This window comes from Brachyistius frenatus, unplaced genomic scaffold, assembly GCF_029030835.1.
Source record: "Brachyistius frenatus isolate BFR_SWC_R1_liver_20210118 unplaced genomic scaffold, ASM2903083v1 Contig_226, whole genome shotgun sequence".
Classification (NCBI taxonomy): Eukaryota; Metazoa; Chordata; class Actinopteri; family Embiotocidae; genus Brachyistius; species Brachyistius frenatus.
Genome location: NW_027210825.1, coordinates 455,680 through 482,462, shown reverse-complemented (window position 1 = coordinate 482,462; position 26,783 = coordinate 455,680). Strand labels below are relative to the sequence as shown.

At 44.9% G+C, this 26,783-nt stretch overlaps 1 protein-coding gene across 1 annotated transcript in view; it reads left to right on the top strand.

Moving 5' to 3' along the window:
* Positions 1-6,928: 6,928 nt before the first annotated feature.
* kcna4 (potassium voltage-gated channel, shaker-related subfamily, member 4) overlaps positions 6,929-26,783 on the top strand; it is a 49,241-nt gene continuing 29,386 nt past the window's right edge. The window contains exons 1-2 of the mRNA XM_069719864.1: positions 6,929-9,313; positions 10,487-10,542. Of these exons, the coding sequence (XP_069575965.1) occupies positions 7,143-9,218 (2,076 nt within the window). The 5' untranslated portion in view covers positions 6,929-7,142 and the 3' untranslated portion in view covers positions 9,219-9,313; positions 10,487-10,542. The remainder of the gene's footprint in view (positions 9,314-10,486; positions 10,543-26,783) is intronic.

The following is a 26,783-nucleotide window of genomic DNA, read 5'->3' as shown; positions in this document are numbered from 1 at the left end:
GTGCTGAAACTATTACGTCCATGCATAGCGCTGCACTGATACCTTTATTACATAAACACCTTATTCACCTGCTATCTGAAAAGGGCACAGGTAAGACTTTCACGTTGACGACAATATTGTGCCCCTAAAATAGCCGATTTGTTCTGCAGAAAAAGAGGAAGACCTAAAGAAGCAGGAGGAGTCCTTACAGTGAGCGTGTTATTTTTTCTTTCTTTCCCAGAGCCCCATAAGTAGAAGGCCTGCCTTGTAAAGTCACATTAACGTCCACTGGGAATCAATTTGGAAATGATGGACGAGGTGATGGTTTCTGGGGGCCCGGGATGATTTTCTGCTTCATAACTTTGATGTACAACTATATAAAAAAAAAAAAAAAAAGCTCCTTTGGGTGTAAAAGCTCAAACAAGCTGTATATGAAGCCACGTCTAAAACAGCTCCGAGTTGCACAGCTCGCTGACATCGCAGGTTTGAGGCACGGGTCGTTGGTTTTGACCGCAGGAACAGAGTCCTCCTGCTTTTTTATTTTTTTATTTATTTTTTTATAAACACCGCCGCCGACGTCCCAACTCCAGTCGCACCTTGCTCCCGTCTCTGCGCAGCCTCGCCCCCTCTGCTGCTTCCGTCTGCTACGGCACCAGGTCGTGACAGTTACTGACTCACTTTTAAAGCCATTCTGTCGCCGAGCGACGCCCCTGAACGCACCGCATCGCCCGGCACTCACGTTTTTCTCCCGTCTTCTTCCATCAGGTCTAAACAAACGCCTCCGCGGCGCTGCCAAGGACAAGACTTTTGTTTGGTGACTGTTTGTACATGCAGGCTGAGCGTGGAAGTAGGTGGTGGGAGTGTTAATGTGTATCGACTGCTGCTGATTCTCCTGTTGACTATACTATCTCTGTTCCCTTAACATTTATTTTTATTTTTTTATATCTAATCTCCTTCCAATATCCATTATTTAATTGATTCTATTATATCTGCGGTCTCTAGTCTGTTATAAATCTTACTACCACAGGATTCAGAACATATTTTACATACGGAGGCCCCATGAGCTGTTTTGAAGCAGGAATTTGAAAAGATGCTGAGCTCTTTCGTCCAGGTTGAAGTCACAAAAATATCTGAAGCTCCAATAACTTATTCAGTATTTGATCAATTGTACCTCCGTACATTCTCTCTCTAGTCACGCGTTCAATTCTGATGGACTCCATTTTTAATTATTTAGCTTTTTGTCTTCAAAAGGGAGTCAAGTTTTAAGATATTTAGGTAGGTAGGTAGGTAGGTATATACTTTATCAATCCCCAAGGGGAAATTTTTTAAAATTTTTAGCTTAGGCATGTCAGAATCAGTCTTAAAAACCCACGATATGGGATATGTGTAACAGTCGTATGTAACATACTTTGATGTATTTTGACTCACCCTCAAATTTTTAGAGATGTCTTTGACTTTAGTGTCGTCAGTGAGAGCTAAAGCACCCTCTCATTACTCTCTGTAATATCCCTGTAAAGCTGCAGTATTGATCACTTTCTGTCATTTATTCCTCTAAATGCTTCTACGTTACTGTATATTTTACTGACTCGGGTCATCAGCGTTATATGAGCATATCCTGTTATTGTTTTACAAAATGCTGTCGCCCTAATAAATGATGGTGAGGAAACTGGTCTGAAAAACTAACAATACGTTTTTCAAAGCTCGGGATTTGTTTGATGCATAAAAGAGTGGAGATTAATTTCACTGCTTTAAGAGCAACTTAAAAGACTGTTTGATTGCAAGCTCTGTCATTTTGTTAAAAGTCTTTGTTGTAATGATGAAAATAAATAAAATAAATGCATGTTCTGGCCTACAGTCTGAGTATTAGAATGATACGGCAGCAGCGTTTGACTTTTTCTTTCACACAAATTGAACTTGGTGAGCTGGTGTTGTTCACTTCAATAAGACGCCGAAGTATTTTTGGATGTGTTGCAGCTGTGGCCTCAGTTCAAAGTGCATTTACACCTGTGTGTGTGTGTGTGTGTGTGTGTGTGTGTGTGTGTGTGTGTGTGTGTGTGTGTGTGTGTGTGTGTGTGTGTGTGTGTGTGTGTGTGTGTGTGTGTGTGTGTGTGTGTGTGTGTGTGTGTGTGTGTGTGTGCATAATAAGGCACCTTCCATCCCCACTCCATCACCTCTTATTATTACTGACCTCACAACTCCCCCTGGTGCTGACTGAGGTGCATGCCCAATGAAGTGCAAGGGATGAGGGTGCGTGGTGTTTGTGTGTGTGTGTGTGTGTGTGTGTGTGTGTGTGTGTGTGTGTGTGTGTGTGTGTGTGTGTGTGTGTGTGTGTGCGTGTGCGTGTGCGTGTGCGTGTGTGTGTGGTGGGTGGAAGGTTGCCTGCATGTTGTGCAGACTAGAAAAGAGCTCCTCTAATGTGGCGGCTGCGTATCTGAAATACAGAGAGAGGAAGAGACGGCAGTGAAGCCGAGCTCTTTTCAAAAAACACCGGCTGATATTTGCACCGTCAGCAGTGTTGATTATTTCACAAGCATAAGCCTCTCTGCAATGGATGTTGCATTTTGTTTCAGGTTTCCTCTTATCAAAAAGCAGCACAGAGTAATATGTTTTAGAAGGAGACTGCATAAAAATACCCCACAGGAATATTACAACTAGCAAATAAAAAAATAAAAAAAAAAAAAATGCCTCAGGGGCTGATTAGGATCCCTTAGAGGAATATTGTATCTGGAATAACAGGCTGTCCTTGTCCTCATTAGAGTTTTTGAGTCAAATGTATGGTTCGAATCAAATGAACTGAATGGGCTTTAGCTTGCTAATTGCTGTGTATCCCACCCAGGCCTGCAGTGGTGGAACAAAAAAAAACCAAAACTAATTATCTGCACAATCAAATTCAACCTGGGAGGTTTCAAAGGTGCAATGAACGAGACCTTTACTGTCCCGTAGCGCAACACGAATCAAATAAATCTGTGAGGTGGATGATCAATAACAGTGAGTCAACAGTTACCTCGCCAGGTGCTGTACAGTCTGTGTCCCTGTTCTCCCAAAAGACATGACTGTGTGCACTTTTGACTTCTCAGCAGAAGGCCAACAGCACAAGCATCTGCTTTCCCGGCAGTAAATACGATAAATCAAAAGCTAATACTACACAATAATAAACTGTATTACCTCACCTCGTCAACCTAGAGCTGTGTTATACCGTAGATCTCGTCTTCATTTTTATTTTTGTCATTGTCAGCCTCCAGCGGGGGACATTTGATGTTGTAATCGCTTGGTCACAAAAAAAATCCTCCTGCTTACTCTGTGTACAATGAACAACAACAAAATACAAATCTTTACAGCTACATAACGTGGCCACACTGATGAAAAATCACCACGACATCCATCATACTGACTTGTCTGCGGTTTTCAATATTCATTACTCCCAAAAAAAAAAATAATGCATTCTTAATTGCTTTTTCAATAGTAATGCATTGGCTGATGAATTAATACCTGAGCACAGTCGTTTGTTACGTTGCGTAACGGTCTCCAAACTGGGGACTGTGTTCTCTCCAACTCTCTGAAACAGAAACATCCGGTGAGTTCAGGTGTCTAATGTGAAAGACGGGGGAGCTCGAGGGCGATGTGTTCTGCTCTGTTTCTGGCGGGCCAGTTTAAGGTGAGAAGATGACCTCTAATTACACGGCACATAAAGAGGTGTCCCGTAGCTTTAAATTACACGATTCCAATTAGTCAAGAGAGTGTCTGAAACACCGCTAGTCACTTTAGGTGACTCTTTCCAGGGGAATAAAATGCATTGTTGTTTGTGGTGTTGGGGTTTTACAGGGACTTGATGATATCAGCCCCCCCCCCCCCACACACACACACACACCCCGAGCAGAAGCCTGCTGATATATCTGGACACTTAAAAGCCTGTTGTTCCCCTCAAGCAAAGATATACGTCGCAGGCTTTTATTTCCCCACCAGTTGTGCTTTAGTTGAAATCTACAGGGAGGGGGGACGGGGGGGGACGGGCACAATCCCTGCACACATGGATTAAAACCTCAGAGCTTCTGCTTGTGACAGGACACCTTCGTATTACAGACCACTAAAATGTTATTTTAATGTTATGCTGTGTTTCAGTCGTGCGTTTGTTATATTTGTTTGACTTTTTTTAGTCCGAAAAAGCCGAACGAGTTCACCTGCAGTACCAATAAAAAACATCAGTTGGTAACTGATTTGAACGCTTTTTACAATCTTTACTTATGTAAAGAAACCATAAACGGCATTACAAAGCAATCATTTCAGGTCTGCTGGTAGAAAACAGTTACAAGATTTAAAAAAAAATAAAAAAAATCTGCATTTTGGATGGACAGTGCTCTGAATTTTGATGCTTGGTGTTTGACCTCTGATGTCTACAGTCAGATATCAGATTGAAGTTTCGGAAATTCCAGAAAGTTTCAGAAAATGTGAACTTTGCTTTGGTTTGTTTGACGTTAAAATTAATCTGCAACGGCATTCAGAGGCATTTTATGTTTCATCTGACAAAAAAACCCAACAAGTTCTTAATTCTCTACGCAATTAGGCTTTTACTTTTGAAATACAATCATATCATCTGACCTTCATTATCAGGCCGCTGATAACAAACATTTCTAGAGATGACTAACACTAGCACTTGTTTGTCTGTACATTCAGATTTGATATCATTCGTGTCCTACTCAATGTTTTATACTGAGGAAAAGCACATTTCCACCCTGGTAGACACTGAAGTGTTTGGTTCTGTACTGTACAGAAACAGGACAATGAACAAATAAAGGATTTCACTCGCTCACTTCTTTTTTGAGTGCTCTCTTTACTTAATCAAATATTAGGACGACAGCAGGAACAGAGGATATTAATGGTGTTTAGTTTTCCTGTTTGCTCTGCAGATATATTACGTCGTTTTTTTTGGGGCCATTTCAAGTGAATCAGGGGTGATCGGGGGTGAAAGGCCTGATGCTAAATCAGTGTTTATGTGCAGTGAAACTGAAAAAAAAAAAAAAAAAAAAAGTAGAAGTTTCTAATGCTTTGACATCATGCATTTAGTAAACTCTGATTTGGAACCACGCCAGTGCAGGTTCAAGAGAAATATATGGATACGAATATGTAATGAAGACGTTATTTATATTGAAAAATTGCAAAACGACGCTAATGGTTTGTGCAGGCTGGGAGGATGAGGAGGATTTTAAATGAAACTTTTGACTACAAGGACATTTTACGCTCTATTACCATGGGAATAAATGGCATTACACAATGCATTACTCTTTTTTTTTTTTTTTTGGGGAGAGAGAGAGAGAGAGAGAGAGAGAGAGAGAGAGAGAGAGAGAGAGAAAGGACACCGGTTGCCACCCAGCAGCGACTATGAAGGGCAGAGCAGGCTCGGGTGTGAGACTGCAGCACGGTGCGCAGTGACCGGCTGCATCCACTGGGGGAGGACCGAGCACCGCCTGCACGCGCTGCAGCACTACATGAACGACTTTCTCACCGAGACTCTCCATCATCATCACACACACACACACACACGCACACACACAATGAGAGGGATACAGGAGTATAGGTAGGGCTACGGCGGCAGACAGACAGATGTGTGATGCTCAGACTTCACCGCGGGGCCATTTCCCCTCGCCCGGGAGAAGATCAACTTTTGCCCACCCTCGTATCTTCCAGCCGTGATCGTGTGGAGCTGTCATTGATGCCAACTCGCCGCTCGCACACCTGCTTCTTTTTGGTGTTTTTTTTTGTTTTTTTTTCTCTCTCTCTCTCTCTCTCTCCTTAAATGATTATTGCTGCCGGTGTACCGGGAGCGATGCAGCAGAAACGGGGGCTGAAGTGGCAATAGATCCTGTTGATTTGAGACAAGGCGTCGAGACGCGGCCAAAAAAAAAAAAAAAAAGTGTCCTCCTCGGAGTGCGTCAGAGCACGGATGTACCGTGGACGTGGATATGGTCGCTGGTTGGATACGACGAGGGATTTGTGATATTACCCCCCAAAATCGAGACGGAAATTTGAGCAAAAGCGAAGAACTGCATCCTCACCTAGCCCTCCTCCTCCTCCTCCTCCTCCTCCTCCAACAGATCTGTTAAAGGGGGGGGGGGGGGGGGGGGGGGGGGCTGAGGCGATTTCGTTTGGCCCCTTTTTCAGATGTAAGTATGAATGTCAGAATGAAGAGGGGCTACTTTAATGAGAACATTTCGTGCGTAATGTCTGTTCTAAACGTCAACGTCTTCCATGCGTTTGTTTCCGAAAGCCTATCTTCATGTTCACTCAATAACAACAATGACAATCGCCTTAAAAATAACAATAATAACAACAATGGTAATATTACGTAGTATCCTGGACTGTGCATACGCCAAAACAACAGACATCCACATGAAAACATCTTTGGGTTTTTTTTGTTGTTGGTTTTTTTTTTTTTTTGTTGCCTCCACCAACTGCTGTTTTCTCTTGTCTTCTCTTTTTCTCGCAGCTCCAGAGAGCGTCAGAGGAATAAAGTCGTCCAGATTCACCGGAGCTCCATAATAAAACGGCGAAGATCCATTTTTTTTTTTTTTTTTTTTTTTTTTGTGGGTATCTCATCACATAAAATGGCAACCATGAGTGACCACGGAGTATCAAAAGACGCATTTGGGCTCCGAGCCCCGATCGATGAGATGTTAACCACCTGATGGGCACCGGAGAAACCGAGGAGAGAACTGTTTTGGTGTAGCTTGTTGACTTGGTGATTTAATAACGCTGAGCAAATAAGCGGCGCTGCAAGTTTTTTGACGGAGCGTCAGCGTAACAGGCTATGCCACCGGCCCTTGCATTTTTTTTTTTTTTGGTTATGGTAATGATGTCATAAAATACTGGAAGGGGGGGAGTGTAGGAGGTGGTGGGGGGGGGGGGGGGGCGGGCTGTGCCTAAACGGGCTAACCAGTATCCTCTTATCATGTAACGTGGACTGCACCCCGACGTGGACCTAATTGAGGTGCGATTGTTCTTCTGACTTTCTCATATTCACAAACTTGATTGGTGGAAACGGTTGATGCCTCATCTTTGTGTCTCTGCGCGCGCTGAGCTGCAACTTTTATCCTCCGGTCTGCTTCCACGTCGCCTCGAGGCGGTGACTGTAGCGTTCACGGACCGAACCAACCGCTCGCTGACTTAAAATGGAGTTTGCTATGGTGGGTGCGGACAACGGGTGCAATAGTCACCTGCCTTACAATTATGCCCAAAATCGCGCACGGGAGAGGGAGCGCGACAGGGAGCGCCAGGCGAGAGCAGCGGCTGCAGCGGCCGCTGCTGAAGGTGGATCCGGTGCGGAGGGAGGAGGAGGAGGAGGAGGAGGCGGCGGCGTGGGGGGGTCCACCTCCGCCACCTCCTCGAGCGCTCATCTCTGCCAGCATCAGTCTCGCGCCGCCTCCTCCCCGAACGCCAACATCAGCAGCGGCGGTACCGCCTCGCGCCCCTGCTCCTCCTCCTCCTCCTCCTCCTCCTCCTCGCAGCCGCCACAGCACCAGCAGGAGCCCGAGCAGCAGCAGAGAGTTCTCAGAGAGCGGAAAAAGCAGCGCGGCGTCGGACGGTGGAGACGCAACCGGTCGACTCTCGGCGGGGACCTGCGCCACTCGGAGCTGGCGCTGCTCGGATCCGAGGAGGACATGATGATAGAGGAGGAAGAGGCCGAGGGAGCCGAGGAAGAGGAGGAGGAGGAGGAGAAGGAGGAGAAGGAGGGGGGGGACCGGGGAAGCAAAAGGTCGAGTTTTCTGTGCAACATGGATGATGAGGAGGAGACCGTCTCGATCACTGACCGGCGCCCTCAGTCCGGATACGAAAACGTTTACAGCGAGTGCGGCTGCTGCGAGAGAGTTGTGATCAACGTGTCGGGTCTGAAGTTCGAAACTCAGCTCAAGACTCTCGCTCAGTTCCCGGACACTCTCCTGGGAGACCCCGACAAGCGAATCAGGTACTTCGACCCGCTGAGGAACGAATACTTCTTCGACCGGAACCGACCCAGTTTTGACGCCATTCTTTACTTTTACCAGTCAGGGGGACGGTTAAAAAGACCAGCCAACGTCCCGTTCGACATCTTCTCCGAGGAGGTGAAGTTTTACGAACTCGGCGAGGAGGCGATACACAAGTTTCGGGAGGATGAGGGTTTCGTGAAAGAGGAGGAGAAGCCTCTTCCAGAGGACGAGTTCAAGCGCCAAATTTGGCTGCTTTTTGAGTATCCGGAGAGCTCGAGTCCCGCCAGGGGGATAGCGGTCGTGTCCGTCCTGGTTATAGTCATTTCTATTGTCATCTTCTGCCTGGAGACGCTGCCGGAGTTCAGGGACGAAAAAGACTATCTGCAGCCACGGCACAACTCCTCTCAGCCCGACCACGGATTTACTCCTTTCAACGACCCCTTTTTCATCGTGGAGACGGTTTGCATCATCTGGTTCTCCTTCGAGATTATAGTTCGCTTCTTCGCGTGTCCGAGCAAACCCGCTTTCTTTAAAAACATTATGAACTCAATAGACATTGTATCCATTTTGCCTTATTTCATAACTCTCGGCACGGACCTGGCGCAGCACCAGGGCAACGGGCAGCAGGCGATGAGCTTCGCCATCCTGAGAATAATCCGCCTTGTCAGGGTGTTTCGCATCTTCAAACTGTCCAGGCACTCCAAGGGGCTGCAGATCCTGGGTCACACCCTGCGCGCCAGCATGAGGGAGCTGGCCCTCCTCATTTTCTTCCTGGTAATAGGTGTCATCCTGTTCTCCAGCGCGGTGTACTTCGCCGAGGCGGACGAGCCCACCTCGCAGTTCACGAGCATCCCCGACGCGTTCTGGTGGGCCGTGGTGACCATGACCACGGTGGGCTACGGCGACATGAAGCCCATCACGGTCGGGGGGAAGATAGTGGGCTCCCTGTGCGCGATCGCGGGCGTGTTAACCATCGCGCTCCCGGTGCCGGTCATAGTGTCCAACTTCAACTACTTTTACCACAGGGAGACCGACAACGAGGACCAGTCGCCGGTAGTGGAGAGCATGCCCCCGGGCTGCCCGTATTTCCCGGACTTTCTAAGGAAATTCAGAGGCTCGCCCTCGGGCTCGTCGCTCGGAGACAAAGCGGAGTATATGGAGATGGAGGAAGGGGTGACGGAGTCGCTTTGCGGGCTGGACAAGAGCCCCAGTAAAGGAAACGGCACAGACATAAGCAGAAAAAACAGTACTAACTCTAAATCTATTCAGACTGACGTGTGATTACAAGTAGAGTTTCCTTTAAAAAAAGAAAAAAAAAGAAAAAGAAAAAAAAAAAGAAGCAGAAGACGCCCTATAAAGATTCTGCCCAACAGCAGGTGATCCCCCCATAACAAGTTTTACGCACGCTTCAGAGCCCCCACACAGACACACACACACACACACACACGCACACACACACACACACACACACACACACACACACACACACACACACACACACACACACACACACACACACACACACACACACACACACACACACACACACACAGAGTCACAGGTCACCAATTGGCTGGTTGAGATGTTTCATTCTCACTATCTCTAATCAATAGTTTCTCCCTCCTCACAGGACGAACATTCACGAGCAATTACGGCTTATTATCTGCCTAATGGTTGATTCATTATTAATTATTAATTATTAATATTAATCTGACCTGTGCGGGCTTCCAAATCTGACTTAAAATCGAAATTATAGAGAAGACAGGCTATGCATTTGCACTTTATGAGTTTCATCTGTCAATAACAGAAAGGTAGGGATGTTCATTTTGCTGTTATGCAATAAAGTTAAAAATGTGTTTGCACTAATGTAGAATTTGCGCTGGGTTTGGCAGATTTGTATTTTAGAGACAGAAACTGTAGGCCATGCAAAATGGCAATAATCTAGTTATCCTCTGACCACTTAGCTGAAGATTGTTAGAGTAACTTCCTCACATAGAGCAAAATAAGGATATTAATAACCCCCTTCATGGAATGCCAGTAAAACTTGGACTCCAATAAGTGGACAGACAGATTAAAGGCTTTTGTAGCTGTTCCAACACTTTACATAAACAAAAAGCTCACTGATAAAGACATAGAATTTAGCAGGCATCCAATAAACCAGGGCTAGTTATTTCTATGACATCTACACAAATATGCTTCTCCTCAAACAGGCCAAGAAAAGCCTTGTGTTGTCGACCCACCATGACAGCTAAGCACAGGAATCATCAGTTTAAAAAAAAAAAAAAAAAAAAAAAAAATGGCTGGAGAAATGACTCGCCCCAGGTTTTGTGTGGACATTCTCGGAGCCTTGGCGACAGCAGTTTTCCCAGTTTCATTTAAACCACCTCAAAATGACAATATCCCTTTACACACTGACGCAGATGGAAAGTTATAGCAAAAACGACTCTGTAGTGGAAAAATCCTCGGAGGGGAGTTTGCGAGCAATTTTCTCTCCTGTCCGCTGGACTTCGTGCACAAAATATTTGTTTTTTGTTTTTGTTTTCCTCAAGAGGACTATGATGATCTCGGAGCTCAGAGGATCGGCGCGATGCGGACGTCTTCCAAGGTATGTAGCCTGCAGATTGTGTGTGACAGTGATGATTAGAACAGCTCCCTGGGAGAGAGCCAATAATGCTCCAGACAATTGGACAAATATCCGCAAGAGTGCAAATATATGCTCCACTTACAAAAGAGTCATCCTAAGATATGCATCCTCTCCTTACTGTCATTTCACCTACAAGTTTGTTTTAAACACTCGGCTGTTCCCTTGGACCACAGAAAGACGCAATAATGCCCGTTTGTCCTTCACAACCTTTAAGATGCCCTCAGGTCTAATATGAAACAATATTACAAACACCTTCACTCATAACAGCTGCAATTATTTCAGGTGACATGAGGTCAGAACGCTGACAACTTATGCCAAACGTTTTGAGTTCCTACAAAGGATTCTGTGGCTGATTGATAAAGTGCCTGACTCTCAAATGCTAAAGCGTGAATAGTTATTTTTTTTTATAGAACTCTGAATATGTCATGTTTAGGTGCTGATAAATTGACTCCGTCATTTGCTAGACAGATTGAATTGCATTTACTTAAAAAAAAAAGAAGAAAAAAGTCTATTTTACCTTAGATCTTCCTTGTTTTGTCTCCGCTGTCTCATCAGCCGTGTTACTGATAGTATTCTCACCATCCACGGCAGGTGTAGCATGAGGACACCGTGACACATGGATCCATGCTTTTAATCAGCGTAAAAAAAAGTATGTTAGTTCGAGATTTCTTTCATCATTATTCTGTCGTGAAAAAGTTAAAGCCCCTCCCCCCCGCCCCGCTCAAAAATGTGTCTCGCTATTTACTGACTCACTTCGATGTTCCAGTTTGACTATGCCGAGTGATGAGTGTGCAGAGTTTGGCACTGCGAGGATGTTTTTACAACCATCTGCTGAAGGAGGAAAGTTTCTCTGTGTGCTCGCCCGAAACCTCAGTTAAAGACGTGTCTGTGCAGCAGGAGCAGGATTTTCTGACATCAACTAGTCTGAAAGGCAGTCACGGTCCAAATATGCCACTTAAGACGAGGGCAGTGTGGAAACTTGAAGCGTCCAGCGCACATTTCTGAGAATGGACTTCTCTGAAGTCAGAAGCCTCTTGTGTCCAACGGTTAGACATTGGATATTCCTAGATTTTGGAGTTTTCAACGAGGACGTGGGTCGATGCAATTTAGGAAGTTTTGAACGGGTCATTTAACTTTTTTCTTTTTTGGAGGAAATTGCTATTCGAAGGAAAGTACTATTTTGTCTTAAAACGTGAGCGGATCTGTAGTTGAATAGTGCAAAGTTATCCCACATAGTGTCTCCTTTCGTACAGACGAGGCGGTTTGTATTTTAAATAGACAATAATACAGGAAGACAAAAGTAATGTGTTTAATCAATTTACAAAAAAAAAAAACTCTCTCCTTGAGAATTTTGGGCCGTAAAATTGTCATACGTTGATAAAAAGTTGAGAAAACGTGATTAATCGCCTCAGAAAACTTGAAAAGCTCAAATGCAACCTCACAGCACTTTGCAGTGTTATAAGTTCTGATCAAATTCACCAAAAGATGCTCTATACCTACAAATGTGCCCGTAAGGCGTATGGCATCAAAACTCAATTTGCAACTTAAGTCTGTGGACATTTCTATTCATAAAGTAAATCCACACACTCTGTCACTCACTCCATCAGTAACTCTCAGCATTCCCCGGCTCATAATCTCCGCATCAGCACATAATAATTTATTGCACTGTGTGTTTATCTCCTCAGAGGAACTATTCATACAATATATTTTCAACACCTGCACCCACAACCAAACACATGCACAGCACCATCCTGGCACGGAGCCAGCTCCTCTTGATACCTCACACTTTAGCACTTACATAATGTGGCTTATGGCGAGAGGCACAATCCGAAACATTTTTCAAGCAAAGTGTGTGGGTCAGGCATATTTCTGAGGCTTGTAGCCGCTGAGCCGACTGTGAAAACAGCCTGTATCATCCTGAGCCGCGGAAGCTCAATGATTCTGACTGCTCATTGCGACTTATTGTCACGTGCGGGGCGAGTCTTTGTAGTGCAGGTTTAAACCATATGGCCGGGCCATGTGACAAAGTGAGAGTTATTTATGGTTATTTCTCAAAAGGTATTCCGTGCCTGTCAAAGGACACAAAGTGAGAGGTGGAAGGAAAGTGAGTGTGCGGTACATAATGCCAGACTGGGTTATGTAACGAGAGGAAGAGCAGAGAACAAATGAGCGGAGTTGATCAACAGACGGTTCACCACCGGTTTCGCTGGTTGATAGTTTGAGTCTCTCTTATGGAAACCTCTGCTGGTTTTAGCTTCTCCAAAGTGAAGATTTACTTCTCGTTTCTATTTCTGTTGATTTATGGGAAAATAAACAGTTTGTTTAAGACAGAACTTCAGCTCCGGCAGAAAGTTCTGTGCTTTTGTCTTTATTTATGTCCAATGTGAACTGAACGAATAACGAATGGATGATTTGATTGGGACTGACAGTTCTATTGATCATAAAACTAATAATAAGACACCTCTCTGAGAACTATTGATAAAGCTCGAGTATTATACTCTTGCGGATGGATGGATTGCTCATTGATAAATGTTGTTTACAGCGATTCATTCAAGTGAATCGCTGTGTTTCATGCTGTCAAATGAAGTAGAGTGGTCACATTTGTAGAGGCGAAGCCAGACAACTGCCCGGAGGCCCCGAGGGTCTCTGTGTGTCAGCTACTTTGTTGGGGGGTAATTACATATCTGTAACTCTGAAACACAATTAAAATGGAAATTGTGATAAACCTGATGAGGTGGTGGCTGCATTTTCTACCCAATCTTAAAGGCTCAGTGTAGCAAATTTAGGGGGATCTATCAGCAGAAATAGAGTGTGATATTTATAATTATGTTTACGTTCGTGTATAATCAGCTAAGTCTAAGAACAGTTGTGTTTTTATTAGCTTAGTATGATACGTAAGGAGTGGGTTCTCCTTCACGGAGCCGCCATGTTGCACCGCCATGTTTCTATAAGAGTCCAGAAGGGACAAATCGAACACTGGCTCAAAAGAGGGCCTTTTGTGTTTTTCGAGAGTTTCCCATGCAACATAAATTCCTCTACATGCTTGGCAGGTGCGGTCCGCTGTTTGCGGACGACAACCTCACCGCGAGATACCACTAAATCCTACACATTGCTCCTTCGAGGCTGTGCATTATTTATGAAATCGCTCTCATAAGAAAGTCCTGATGAAAATGAGAGCAAAGCGTTGTAACCTGAAAATAAATGACAACATTCACATACGAGGGCGCGATCCAAATGTTCAGAGACTGCTCCAGACTCCAGCACAGAGCGCGCCACAAGGTGCCACAAAAATAGGACAGAAGACGTATGAAAGAAATACTGGTCGGTTTCTGCAACGCAAATATTTGTATTTGTTTATCAGTGCTTTCAGGAAAATGTAGATTTCAGTCAGTACAAAGTCATACGTTTAAAACTAAAACTGCTGTCAAGAACTGTGTTGAATCTAGAGAGTGTGCAGATTCTCTGCAGTGGTACTTTTCTACTGCATGATGTTCAGTTTTAAAGGAGGGCATGTGTCTGTATGGCGTGCGACCTTTCACATTATGGTCTTAAAGAAGGGTGAACTACTAAAGAGCAAACAGTATCTGCTAAAAGAGTCTTTGTTGAGAGGAACAAACTAGTGCTTAGGTTTTTGTCTGTGGTTTTCCCATCGGCCTTCTGCTGGCGATGTTCCATTGAGTTAGTCTCCGTACACCTCGCAGTCCACGCTCCACATTTTATGCCAGAGTTGACTCGAGATTGCAACAACCTGCTCTGCATAACAGAAGCCAAATTATGCTGACAACCGTAGGTCAAAGTCACGGCTGACCCTGCTGACAAATGGCTCATTTAGCCGTTCAAAAAATGACTCCTACCCGCAGCCAAGACATCCATCCATCTTCTACATCCGCTTATGCCCGCTCAGGGTCACCGGGGGATGGAGTCCATCCCAGAATACGCTGGGCGGGAGGCAGGGAAGATACCGATGGCAGCCTACGACAAACAGATAAAACGTATGCAGACTCATAGTTACTCCTCAGGGGAATTGATAGATTACCAGTTTTCCAGGTACAAAGTACACGTAGCTGAAACTGGTCCAGTCTGATACGCAGCGCTGCAATAAATTCTACCCTCACAAAGGCTTTAATGTTAAGATCTAGTTGAAACTGCTTCAGAGAGGTGCTGATTCGACCGTGTGATCATTTTGGAGGATGTAATTTGTAGTGGCTTTGCATCCTTCTGAAGTGTTTCTAATATGCGGTCCAACTATTGAAGGACTGTAGTCAATGCTGAAAACGCATATCAGTAAAACTAAGACAATTAAACAGAACACCAAAACTACAGCCTCTAATATCAAAATGAAGCTGAATCAAAACCTCCTCAAAACAGCTGTAATGTTTTAGTTTATTCAATGCAGAGAACAAGCTGTTGTCAACTACATACAATTAAACACCACATTTAAGTTTACATAATGTGCTGATGCAGGGCTTTTGGGATTTGGCACAGTAGTAGGACATAAATCACGTGCAGGCATGTCCCGCTCTGATTATAAATATGGTATCAGAAGTGATGAGCACTATTGTTCTGTTTCCAAAGTCGGCCACTGATGGTGAACTGCAGCAGCTGGTTGTAACTGTAATTGTTGTGCATTGTGGGCGGAGTCAGGTTTGAGTTTTAAGCATTTGAAAGAAGAAGATTTTTTTTTTTTCCTTTTTATGGGTGATTAGATGTCTGCTCAGGTTGAAAGTGGGTGGAGCTCGGCTGTGAATGACCTGCAGCCAGTAGACTTCATACAGGCTATAATTACACTCGTTGTATTGGCTTTGAGTGAGGTGTTCGTATGCTTGAGGCTGAGCTCATTTTAAAATGTGCATTGTTGACATACAAGTTTGCGTTCTTCCTCTTCCCCGTGTTTTGCTGGCGCACGACTACTTTTCTCGCCACGTCACCGCCACCTGCCGAGCTGAGGCATAGTGTGAAGCCATTGGCAGGATTGTGTAACGCTTGTTTGCTTGTGTGTGTGTGTGTGTGTGTGTGTGTGTGTGTGTGTGTGTGTGTGTGTGTGTGTGTGTGTGTGTGTGTGTGTGTGTGTGTGTGTGTGTGTGTCTTTCATGCGTGAGGACGACACAAACACAACAAGGACCCGCACATATAAACATTGCTCCATAGTGGTCAAAATCTCTGCAGTGTAGCTGTAATGTGATATCACCGCTCCATGACAACGTCTCTGTGGCTTCTGTGAATGAGAACGGTTGAAGTAACCGCTCTTTACCATTTCGGGGTTTCCTGTTTTTTTTTTTCTCCATATGAATGCCGGATGAATGCTGGATGTCATGGGTTTGTCTGTGCAGAGCAGCGGTCTCCAATCAGTAGCTTGTGAGCTCTCGTGTTGAGTGTGTGTGATCAATTTGTTGTTGTTGTTCACGTAAAAACAAGCTTATTCAGCTTGTTTGGTGGAGCTCAGCAATGTGAATAAAGGTTTCATTTTGTCAAAGTACCTCTGAGAGGAAACAAAGGTTGGAGACTCCTTCAAGTGCAATAACACTGATGGCCACCAGGGGCTGGCTTCAAAAACCTCTGACTCCATAGACTCCCATTCATCTTCTCTCATGAAATACAAAGCCAGTAATGTTTTTCTCACAAGTCTAAAAGGCGTCATTAGCTGAATTCACTCCTTCTTATATGATGTTCTGGTGGTCCATCCGAAAAGATCTCCATCATCAATTAGATATTGGGCTTTAAAGAGAGGTATGTTTGGGAGAGTAGTCTGGTTTGATTGACAGTCAGTTTTCCAATATAGGTGGGCGGGGCATATTGTCAGGTCCAGCCCTCACTCCTCCCCTGCTTGTTAAAAGGTCACTTCTGGCTCCAAAAATCCAAGATGGCGACGACCAAAATGCCAGACTTGAGGCTTCAAAGTGTCAGCTGGCAAACCAATGGGTGGCGTCACGACCAGATGCCGCCCGGTGCCACCCTAACAGAAGAAAGGACGGTGATAATTTGTCCATACCCACCCTGAAGACAGGTCTCATCAAAATAAGTGAAATCAACAAGAGTGTGTAGATGATTTCATGGTTAATTGTTAAGAATTTGAGCAGGAAAGTTCTTCCTGTTCTCAGTTTTCCCAACGATCGAGACGGACGCTTGTACATAAATTGAATGATTTAGTGGAAAAATCAGGCGAAATTTTATTGCCAGGAACAACAATAATAATGCCTCTTTTTTTGAGAAAAGAATCTTTAAGTCATTATTATAAATAATCTGTTTATATATGAGACATCAAGCCTCACCGATAAGATATTTTCCTTGGAAGTAACAAAAGCAACAAGAAAAGAAAACAACTTAATACGAAAAACAGAGTATTTTTTTACGAGGCTGGAATGTCTCTCCATTCATCTGTCTGGCCAATACATTAATCAGGCCTGATAAGAGGCCGTCCGCTGGCTGCGTTGCCAACATACACAATCGACGATTCCAGCGGTTGTCATTGTGCGAGTATTTACGATAATTGTTGTCCTTTTACAAAATTGAGCTGGCTCGATTCGCCTTCTTGAAAAATCGTCAACAAATAGTTCAAACGGGGCAGAATTCATTAATCAGTTTCACCTCATGAAAGGCCGTTACCTCTGATTATTTCTGAGCTGGGCTCCCCAAACTTGGTCAGAGAAGGCTGAGAGACGGAGGGAGCCAAATGCAGTAAGAAAGAGAGATAGAGATGGCTGATAGCAGGTGAGGGAGCATGACCAGCAGTTTTTGGCACTGGCTCTGTTGGAACGTGGTATGGCGCCAAAGTGTGTCGTAGACTCGTCAGTCCATTACAGTATAGCGTGTCGGTGACACAATGCGTCTCGCCTCGGAGTGAAAAAGCACGTGGTTACGTTGAGGACAAAAAAAAATTACACATGGTTAAGTCTAGGAAAACAAAAGCACGTGGTTTGGGTTAGCCACCGAAGCTACTCGGTTGGGACAAGATTTCTTTAAAGAAATCCAAGTCCGAGTTGAATCTTCGTCTTTTGGGTGAAAAGTCCTGAGATTGATCCGTCCAACGCCTCCAACCTCCATCGCCGCTCGGACTTCAGCACCTTCGTACTTCATCAGATGATCTCTGCGACGTGACCTTCGTCACGTGACCTTCTCCAATTGGTCGTACGTGTGTGTGCGGTTTTCACGCCTGGTTGAGGCAGCAACAACACTGAGACAGTATCCTGTAGTGGACTAACGAGCGCGTTCAAAGCTTTGGTCTGACACTGTTGGGTCAGATGACCTCCATCATATAGTTTAGCAATTATATAAGGCAGGCCTGCCAAAGTTTGGATTTATAAGGGTTCGGGTAAAAGTTTCCTATCTGGTTAAAAAAAAAACAGAAAACAGAAAATCTGAATTGTTTTTGCATGTTCAAACGTAAGCCACAAGTTAACTTGTCCAGCTAACTTCGAACCGAAGTAACCCAACTACTGTAGAACGTCGTTGTAGGTTACATAAAGACGAACACAGCCACTCTGCAGCTTCACCTTCGATCTTTTAGCCCAGCGTCATGTATGCAGCCATAAAGTCCCAAAGATCCCCGTCATATTAATATGGGTCAGCTGCAAACATGAAAAAAAAAAAAAAATCATCCTGAAAAATGAACCAATGGCTTAATTAGCGATCTAGCTCCGGCTGATGAAGTCTGCCAGTGACAGTTGTTTTTTTTCAGCGAGAAAAATTACCAGACGAAAGTAAGATTTCTGCTCACGTTTCCTTCTGTCGGAGCGCATATTCTTTTCGGCGTAAGAAAAATCTGCGGTGAATTCTGCCACCAGCAATTAACCGGACAACTTGCCCTTTTGTTGGCCAATTAAACAAGCCCAGGATAACATCCTAATTGCTCCGGGCCATCATGCACTTGACAAAGACTGTTTGTCGCCTCCCATTTTCCACGTAAACACGGTGTTCGCAGCCCCATCTGACAGGAGCAGTTAATAAAGCACACCTGGGATTACAGCCCAGTGTAAATTTAAACCAGCTTGTGGTTTCCATGTAGCCGTTACATTATGCCGCTCCATTGAAAGGCAGCAACCTGATTCTTTGCACCCTCCACGGTATCCCCTCTTTCCAAGTGGCTGCATGAATCTGACAGCATCCCAGGCTTTATTGTGTTACTTCATTCTTGACGTGTAGATTGTATTGCTAATTACACGTGCGCCTATCGTGTTGGGTTTCTACACTCACAGAAAAATCAGCTGCTTTTGTATGCTTATGTTATTACCTTACAGTTATTACCAAAAAAAACCCCACAAAAAAACCAAAACAGCAGTGTTTGCGTGTTTAAAGGAGAAATGCTGATCTGTTTTTTTTTTTTTTTAACAGTTTCAAAATTGAGGGTACATGTTAAATAAAATAGATTATGAAACTGATACTCCGCCCTGTCAGTTCACCTGCAGTGAACACAGAGGTGTCAGTGGTCAAGATGTTGATTAAGTTTGCTGTCTCTCTCACACACACGCACACGCACACACGCACACACACACACACACACACACACACACACACACACACACACACACACACACACACACACACACACACACACACACACACACACACACACACACACACAATCTGGGCCAACAGAGGATTACAGATTTGGTATGGCATTGGGAAAGGTAAGCATTTCAAAGATTTGTCATATCAAGTTGAGGATTTTGTTTTTCCTCCTCATTTTCCAGAGTGCCACCTAAAACCCCACAGTGCCGCAGCTTTTTATGAACAATCTTGAGATGTGATTAAATGGAGCAGCTGCTCAACCATAAAAAAAAAGTTTTCGTGAAGATGAGCTGGTGTGCAGGGGACGGGGCGCCCTGCTGGCCCGATAAAGTTTCGAGGGGCCGCAGACGCTGATCATCTACTCCGGCAATAAAGAAACACACACGTGCATCAGCGTGTGTTTCTGAAGGGTCACTGAAGGGCGAACTCGATAAATAGCCGGTACCGTCGGGTCTACTCTCCTCGACTCTACTCGCTTTTGGAACCAGGCGCCTTCTGGATCTTGTTTTCCACTGCAGACAGTAACTCCCTTAATGCGGCTTCGTCACTACGGTGACGCCACACGAAACTGCCATAACATCGTTTTCAAAGTGACACGCGCTCGGTGAAGCCTTCCGCCGACAACCAGACGCCCTGTCGATTGTGCAAGTTTGCGAGTTGCCATGAATTGTGTAGTCCGGTGAATAACGGTAGCGGGTTTGTGCAGGATGCCGCGTGTCGAGCACACGGTGACGCAGTGACTTTGGTGACTCTCTGCAACCAATCAGTGTTTGCAGTGTTTCCACGTCACCTTTTAGCTCAACTCGCTTGGAACCTCGACGGAGGCGATAATGAAAACAATTTAACCAGGTTGTAGCCGCAACTTTTGGCCAATGGAAAAAAAACTAAACAAGACAAAAGCGAGTAGAGTGAAGCTGGTACCAACAGTGGAAATGGGGGTTATTGGAAACCGTTGTATAAATATTTTACTCTCTAAAGATTTATATGGGATTTATAAAAACAAAAAAAAGTCATCAATCGTATGAGTTGAGTGTACTTTGTTCTGAATGATAGTTTCCTCCAAGTAACTCTGGAGGTTTCAAAATGTGTGCATGGATACCAGGCATACTATCAGTGCATAAGCTCTCTCAAATTAGCATGAATTTTATCATTTGTCCCAGTTTTGAACAAAATAACTGAGTTTGAAAAAAAAAAAAAAAAAAAAAGGATTAGAGGGAATGTCAAAGCAATAAAATTAGCACTGCAGAGTGATGAGTGCAGGAGATACAGAGTGCAGAGCAAAGCAGATAGTGTTTATGGATTATGTCGGATTGTAATGTCAGCATTTTGTAAAGAAAGGTTGTCAGACATTAACACGTAATTAAGTTGTCCGAATGATCTTCGATGTTCAAATTCATAAAAACACGACCTGCGTGCCGTAGGTTTAAATGCTGAAGGGCAACTGCAGGAAACTGAGCTTTGAGAATTTTGAATTTTAGTCGAACGGATGCAACAAAACACTCGAGTGTCTCTCAAACTTGAATCTCTGCGTGTCGTGTTTCTGCACAAGTGCTGACCGCCACGTGTCTAAATAAGCATAATTTAGACACAGATGCTGCAGTACGAAGCCTACCGGACTCATCGGGCTCGTTTGAGCGTCATATATCGCGGCTATTAGCTCGGAGCGTGTTTGTTGTGGTTCTGAAATGCACCATGTGGAAGGCAAATAGAGGGTTTGAGCTCAAGTTGAGCGTCATCCTTTTCCCCCCTGTTTAGTAACGTTTATACAACAGACCTATTGAAGTTTTATCAACGCTGCAATTGGTCTTCAGCTTAAAAATCATCACACTTATGAAACTTAATGTCTGCCCTGTTAGGTCAGTGTGTTTGGGTGTCAGCGAGAACTATTGATTGATTCGATTTTACTCTTTGTTTCGTAATATCTTCTCGGATCATCGAAGGTCAGAGCTGCAATTAAACGCTGACTGCGTGTTGTTAAAACAGTTTGTCTAAAAAATACCTCCAGCTACTCATGATTAGATCAGACAACAGACGAATTCTCCTTTTCGTGCGCGCCAAGGACTTGTGTGGAGGACAAACTAACCCTGATGACATGAGGATGACGGTGCGTCACATTAATGTGCTGTCAGTGTCGACGTTATATTAGATTAGCGTGGATATGATATGACACTTCTGCAGTTACTTTTTATTTTTTTTTTTTTTTTTTGCACGCCACATTTTAATTTCAGTACCTCCGGCCACATTTTAGAGTTCACAGCAGAGACTGAGATAATTGCAGTCAGTTACAATGCACGAAACTGATCTGGTGGGTTTGTATCGAGAACTTGTTTTGATCAAAACTCAGCTTTTTCTTTTTCAGGAATTAAAAGCCCTTCATGAATGTTCCTTTGATTCAATTGATCAGTTTGTCAGTTATCACCAACTCTGCGTCTCCGTCGAGGTTTCTAGCCTCTTTTAGGTTACCGTTTTGGTTGCACATGCTGCAAATCAACTACGGGGCTCTATTGTACGGCTCTCGTCAAGTGCATTTACAGAAAACAAGCGACAAATAGCAGAAAAGACAAAGCTAACAACGAGCCGAAACACAGCAGAGGAAATACCGGGCTTCCATTTATCAGGTGGACGGATGCGTGACTCCAACGAGTTGATAATGCTGCTCCTTGTCTGCTGGATGTGTAAAGAGGCAACGGCTTGCCAACCCATTATATCAACCTTATTACACAATAATACTGTCAGAGTTTTTCAGTCAATGGCCAAAAATCCATTAATGCCTCTTTAACTTGGTTCTCCTAAAAAGCTACAGCAGCTCAGCGGGTCGGGAGAGTGACATGCAGCGCTTATAGCATCAATCACTCGCCACACATCATCTCTCCTTGACTTAACGATTCATGCAAAGCAATGAATGCGGGACACACCATCGTACACAATGTACACACTGCTCAAACTTGCTGACAAATAAAATTGCCAGCCCGTGTCTTTCTTGAGTTGCAGATATCCGACTGTCTGGTAGACTTCAATCACACCAGCGTGACTTGTAATTCAGCTTAGCTGAAAAACGCGGCACTTTTAGTACTTCTCATCAAAATGTATCGTTCAATTAGAGCAGGATTTCCAGTTAAAGCGGGAGTCTTCCATACAGTATACTGTACATTAATTGGAAATCTTTCTACTCAGTTTGCTACAACTTACAAACTTTGTCTACAAAAGTCTGCAGTTCGATGGAAATCTCACTGAACAGCGCATTGATTCTTCATCAGCCTGCTGCAGTCTACAATATAAGTAGCTGTCGTTTGCTTTTCTCCAAAAACCTTTTTCATTGTCTTGCAATTTTCTGAGTCTGTCCGATACCGACGGTCCGATTCACCGGATGGAGAATGGAGCTACAAACCTGCCATTAGTCTTCTGTTTCAGTCGTCATTCTCCTGCTCTTCGGCTATCTTTGCGCTTAGCCTTTTTCAAAATCCCCGTCGCAGCACGAAAACAAACGAGCTAGCGAGACAGAAAAAAAAAAGCCATCAACGGAGCCCATAAAAAAAATGGAAACAGTCTTCAGGACTGAAAATTTAAGCCAATGCCTTAAAGTGCTTCAATACCACTGAGGGCTACTAGGGGCTGACGCCAAAAAAAACAACTTTAGGTTTTTAGTAAACTCACATTCAAAAAGTGTCAACTTCTCTCATGAAATACGAGGTCAATACATTTTTTTTCCACAAGTCGTTGTGGTGTCATTCGCTAACGTCGCTCCTTCTGATCAGTGTTCTGGTGGTCCTTCTGAAAGTAATTCCATAATAAGTTTTGACGAAGACTTGGATCGTGCAATAAAACAGAGCTGTTTGGTTCTTGGTGATTTAGACATTTTAATGTCAGTGCTCACCTACAACAATCAAGTCTTCTAACAAAACAAGTCCCCCCCCCCCCCCCCCCCCGACGCTACTTTGCAAGAGCACCGTTGGTGCGTTCTGGGCTTTGTTTGATAAGTCTAAATAAATATACAAACAGGCCGCCAGAACGGCCCCCCCCCCCACCACCCCCTATAGCTGAATGATATATGAGTGCAGTCAGACCATTTTCCAGTGCCGGCACAGCGCTGAGCGAGGCCACGAAACGACAAAACGTTTCAATGATTAGATCTTCCACAGCTTGATAGCACTGTCAGTAAGTAGTTCGTCAGCATTGTCTAACAGACATTTCAGATTCATGGTATATTACTCACTTTGTGGTGCTATTGAACAAAGACAACTGAGGCTTGAATTCAGATCAGAACAGAGCATTATGTATCACTGGATACACGCCTCTTTCCCGCATAGCTTCTGCGCTGGTTCTGGACGGTCTGACAACCATTAATGTTAAATGCTGATAGGTAATATCCAGTTATGTAAGCGCCACGTGCGGCAGTCCACATCAATTACAGTCAGACGACCTCAAGTTTCACCCCGTGGTCGGTCTAGTCCAGCGTGGACATGGCGAACACGGATCCCAGCTGAGCCTGGATCAGGAGGGGGGCGTCTCCTCCTGTATCGATCACCGTTACGTAAACTTGAGCCGGGCTCTCCAACATTAAAGCTTTTCTCGGCTTTTGTCCTGCCCGAGCAGCGTTTGTGCATGTTGGAAAATGGCTGCCATGACCAGACCTCCACAGACCTCGTCTCCCACTCGTTCTCTCTGCTCTCCTGCTTTGGAGTGACTAGATGCTTTTATGTGGAGTGACTAATGCTCGCTCTGAAGGGCCCGGGGTATATCTCACTGGGCGTGCGCGTGTGCGGGTATGTGCATTTATGTGTGTGTGTGTGTGTGTGTGTGTGTGTGTGTGTGTGTGTGTGTGTGTGTGCACGCGAATGCTGTACACAACCAATCAGCATGCCAGGGCTTGACTCGCATACATGAAGATGAGTCACTTCTATGGTCTGCAAAGACTAAAATGCCCCCCCCCCCACCCTCTCCCACACACACACACACACACACACACACACACACACACACACACACACACACACACACACACACACACACACACACACACACACACACTTCATCTCGATCCATGCAAAATGGTTTGATTTGTAAAACGTGCACAAGAGTTACCGTGTACCATACCGCCGCAGCGTGAGGACGCTGGGACGAGAGTTACAGTGAGTGGAGGAGGTTGGAGGCGAGAACTGACGAGTGCAGATCGCCACAAAACAATAATATTCACTGGGTGCCCCTTTTTTTGTGAAGAAAAGAATCCTTTCTGTGGCCAGATGTGATGAAGAACAGAAAGGGTTGTGAAACTGTGAGTCCACCAGGCTGCTTGTAGACGAACAGACGTTATACGTGGTGACAGAATCTTAACGTGAGCTACATTTTCATCTTTTAAACATCGAAGGCTTGTCTTCATCTCCGGTATTTCTTCTAAGTGATTCGTCAAACACTGATGCTGACAAAAATCAAATCTAAAAGATGACGAGACGAATAAGAACGTCCATAAGAATCGAACTTTATTGGCTGGTAAAACAAGTTGGTTGCGGTGATATTGATTGAAATGATGGATTTAAAAGACGATGGCTTATTGTTTCTGTTTACACTGAACGTTAGATTAAGTCATTAGGAGCGGTACTTTTACTCACCGGATGTGGCCATGATGGTCACTTTACGATATTAGCGTTTTATATACAAAACACAAGATCATAAATGTAATTTATTACCTCATAAGACACGACCATGACGTTAAACTTCAGCAGCAGTATGTGAAATTAGTTCCGCCTCAGCCAGCTGCAATATCTGATCTGATATACTTGTAGTTGAAGTATATTCTCCTGACGCTACTTTACTTACTTAAGTGATATTTTGAGGGCAGCATGTGTTTTTTACTGTTCTGTGTTGCTTTTACTTCAGTAAAGAAAGAAAATACATTTTAATTATCAAAAAGTTTTCTAACCTTTGGTGTCAGTGACTGGAGGAGCTCACCATCTTATTTTCACCTCTACAGTACGTCATCTGTTTTATGTGTGAATAAACACAGTGTTCCTTCAATCATGTCGGCGGAAGAGCCGAGAGGATCTGTGGTTAGCGCTATCGCCTCACAGCAAGAAGGTATCCGGGTGGAGATAATGAACGGGTGGATGGCCGACGTAGGTGATTTACTTCGGCTGTTATTGAGTGCTCAGCATGGGGATTGTTTTTGTGTTGGTTTTGTGGTCACGGGATTTAAATGCCTCGAATGTGGGTGTGGGGTGATTCTCAGAGCATATGCTGTTTTATGCTGATTTCATCATCGTTGCACTGGAAATCTTGGACTTCATATTTGCTTAACAGCTGCATAATTGGTCACTGGTTAGCAGAGGTTAAAGGAGGCTCATAAAACAAACATCACAGTGGGTGTTGTACCTCGCTCTAGAGGGCACCGTCACTGTAAACAGCATTTTATATGAAAGTTAATTCAAAGCAGCAGCTGGCCACCGAACGAGTCATAGCAACTGAAACACATTCTTACAAACTTGATCTCAAATGAGTATTCCTCCTTCGGTTTTTCAGCTGCCTCTCCAAGAAATGATGTTGCATACTCCTAATTAGGTTTACCAATAATGTGATGTGATACCCCGTCTGGATTATGTTCTTAGATGGTGTGTCCCCCTCCCAGAGACGATGCTGTGGTGCATGTTGGGAGTGAAAAGCGCAGAGTTCGAGTCCCATTCAGGTTTAGATTCAGAAACAAAAGATTTAGGGACTTTGGGTAAAGCGAGGGAAAAGATTGAGGGGTTTGTGTCAGGAGTCCTGTTTTCCTCCGTTTTGCCCCCGATCCCCTCTCCTCCTGTGTCCCCTCAGTCCCCTGTCTGCTTGTTCTGTGTCCTCCTCTCCTCACCTCCCGTGGCCACGCCCCTCACCAGTCCCAGCAGCTGCAGCCACTCACCCCTGATCACCACCTGCAGGTGTGCTGCATCTCCTTGATCACCTCCCCGGACTATATGTACCCCGCCCCTGCACTCCTCTGGTTGTCGGTGCATTAGTTAGTACTCCGTCTGTCCGTCCCGTTCCTCCGGCTCCTGTTCCACCTGCAGAGCTACCTGTCGGAGTCACCAGTCAGTTGAGTTTTGAAGCCCTGCCTCGTCATCATCCCCTGGAGGGGTCCCCCAAGCCCGTCCCGCCCCGTGGCCGTCCTCCGGAGCGGTCCCCCGAGCCCGTCCCGCCCCGTGGCCGTCCTCCGGCGCGGCCACACCAGTCCGTCCCGCCCCGTGGCCGTCCTCCGGAGCGGTCCCCCGAGCCCGTCCCGCCCCGTGGCCGTCCTCCGGTGCGGCCACACCAGTCCGTCCCGCCCGGTGGCCGTCCTCTGGAGCGGTCCCCCGAGCCCGTCACACCCTATGGGCGTCCTCCGGAGAGGTCCCTTGAGTCCGTCCCGCCCCATGGCGGTCCCCCGAGCCCGTCCCGCCCCGTGGCCGTCCTCCGCAGCTCTCCCCCGAAGCAAGTGGATGCTGTAGCTGCCACCGTTTGTTTGTTTGTTTTTGTTTATTGAAATAAAGACTGTATTTTGGACCCGATACCCGAGTCTGTGAGCCTGCATTTGGGTCCTGGTAAAACACCACCTTCAGTTTGGTTACATGTTGAAGTGTTTCTGATGACTATTTTCTGCAAAAAAAAAAAAAAAGAGACTAAAATCTTTCTCTAAGCTGAAACCAAGTACTGCAGATGAAACAGAAAAATCTAAAAATTAAGGAAAAAGT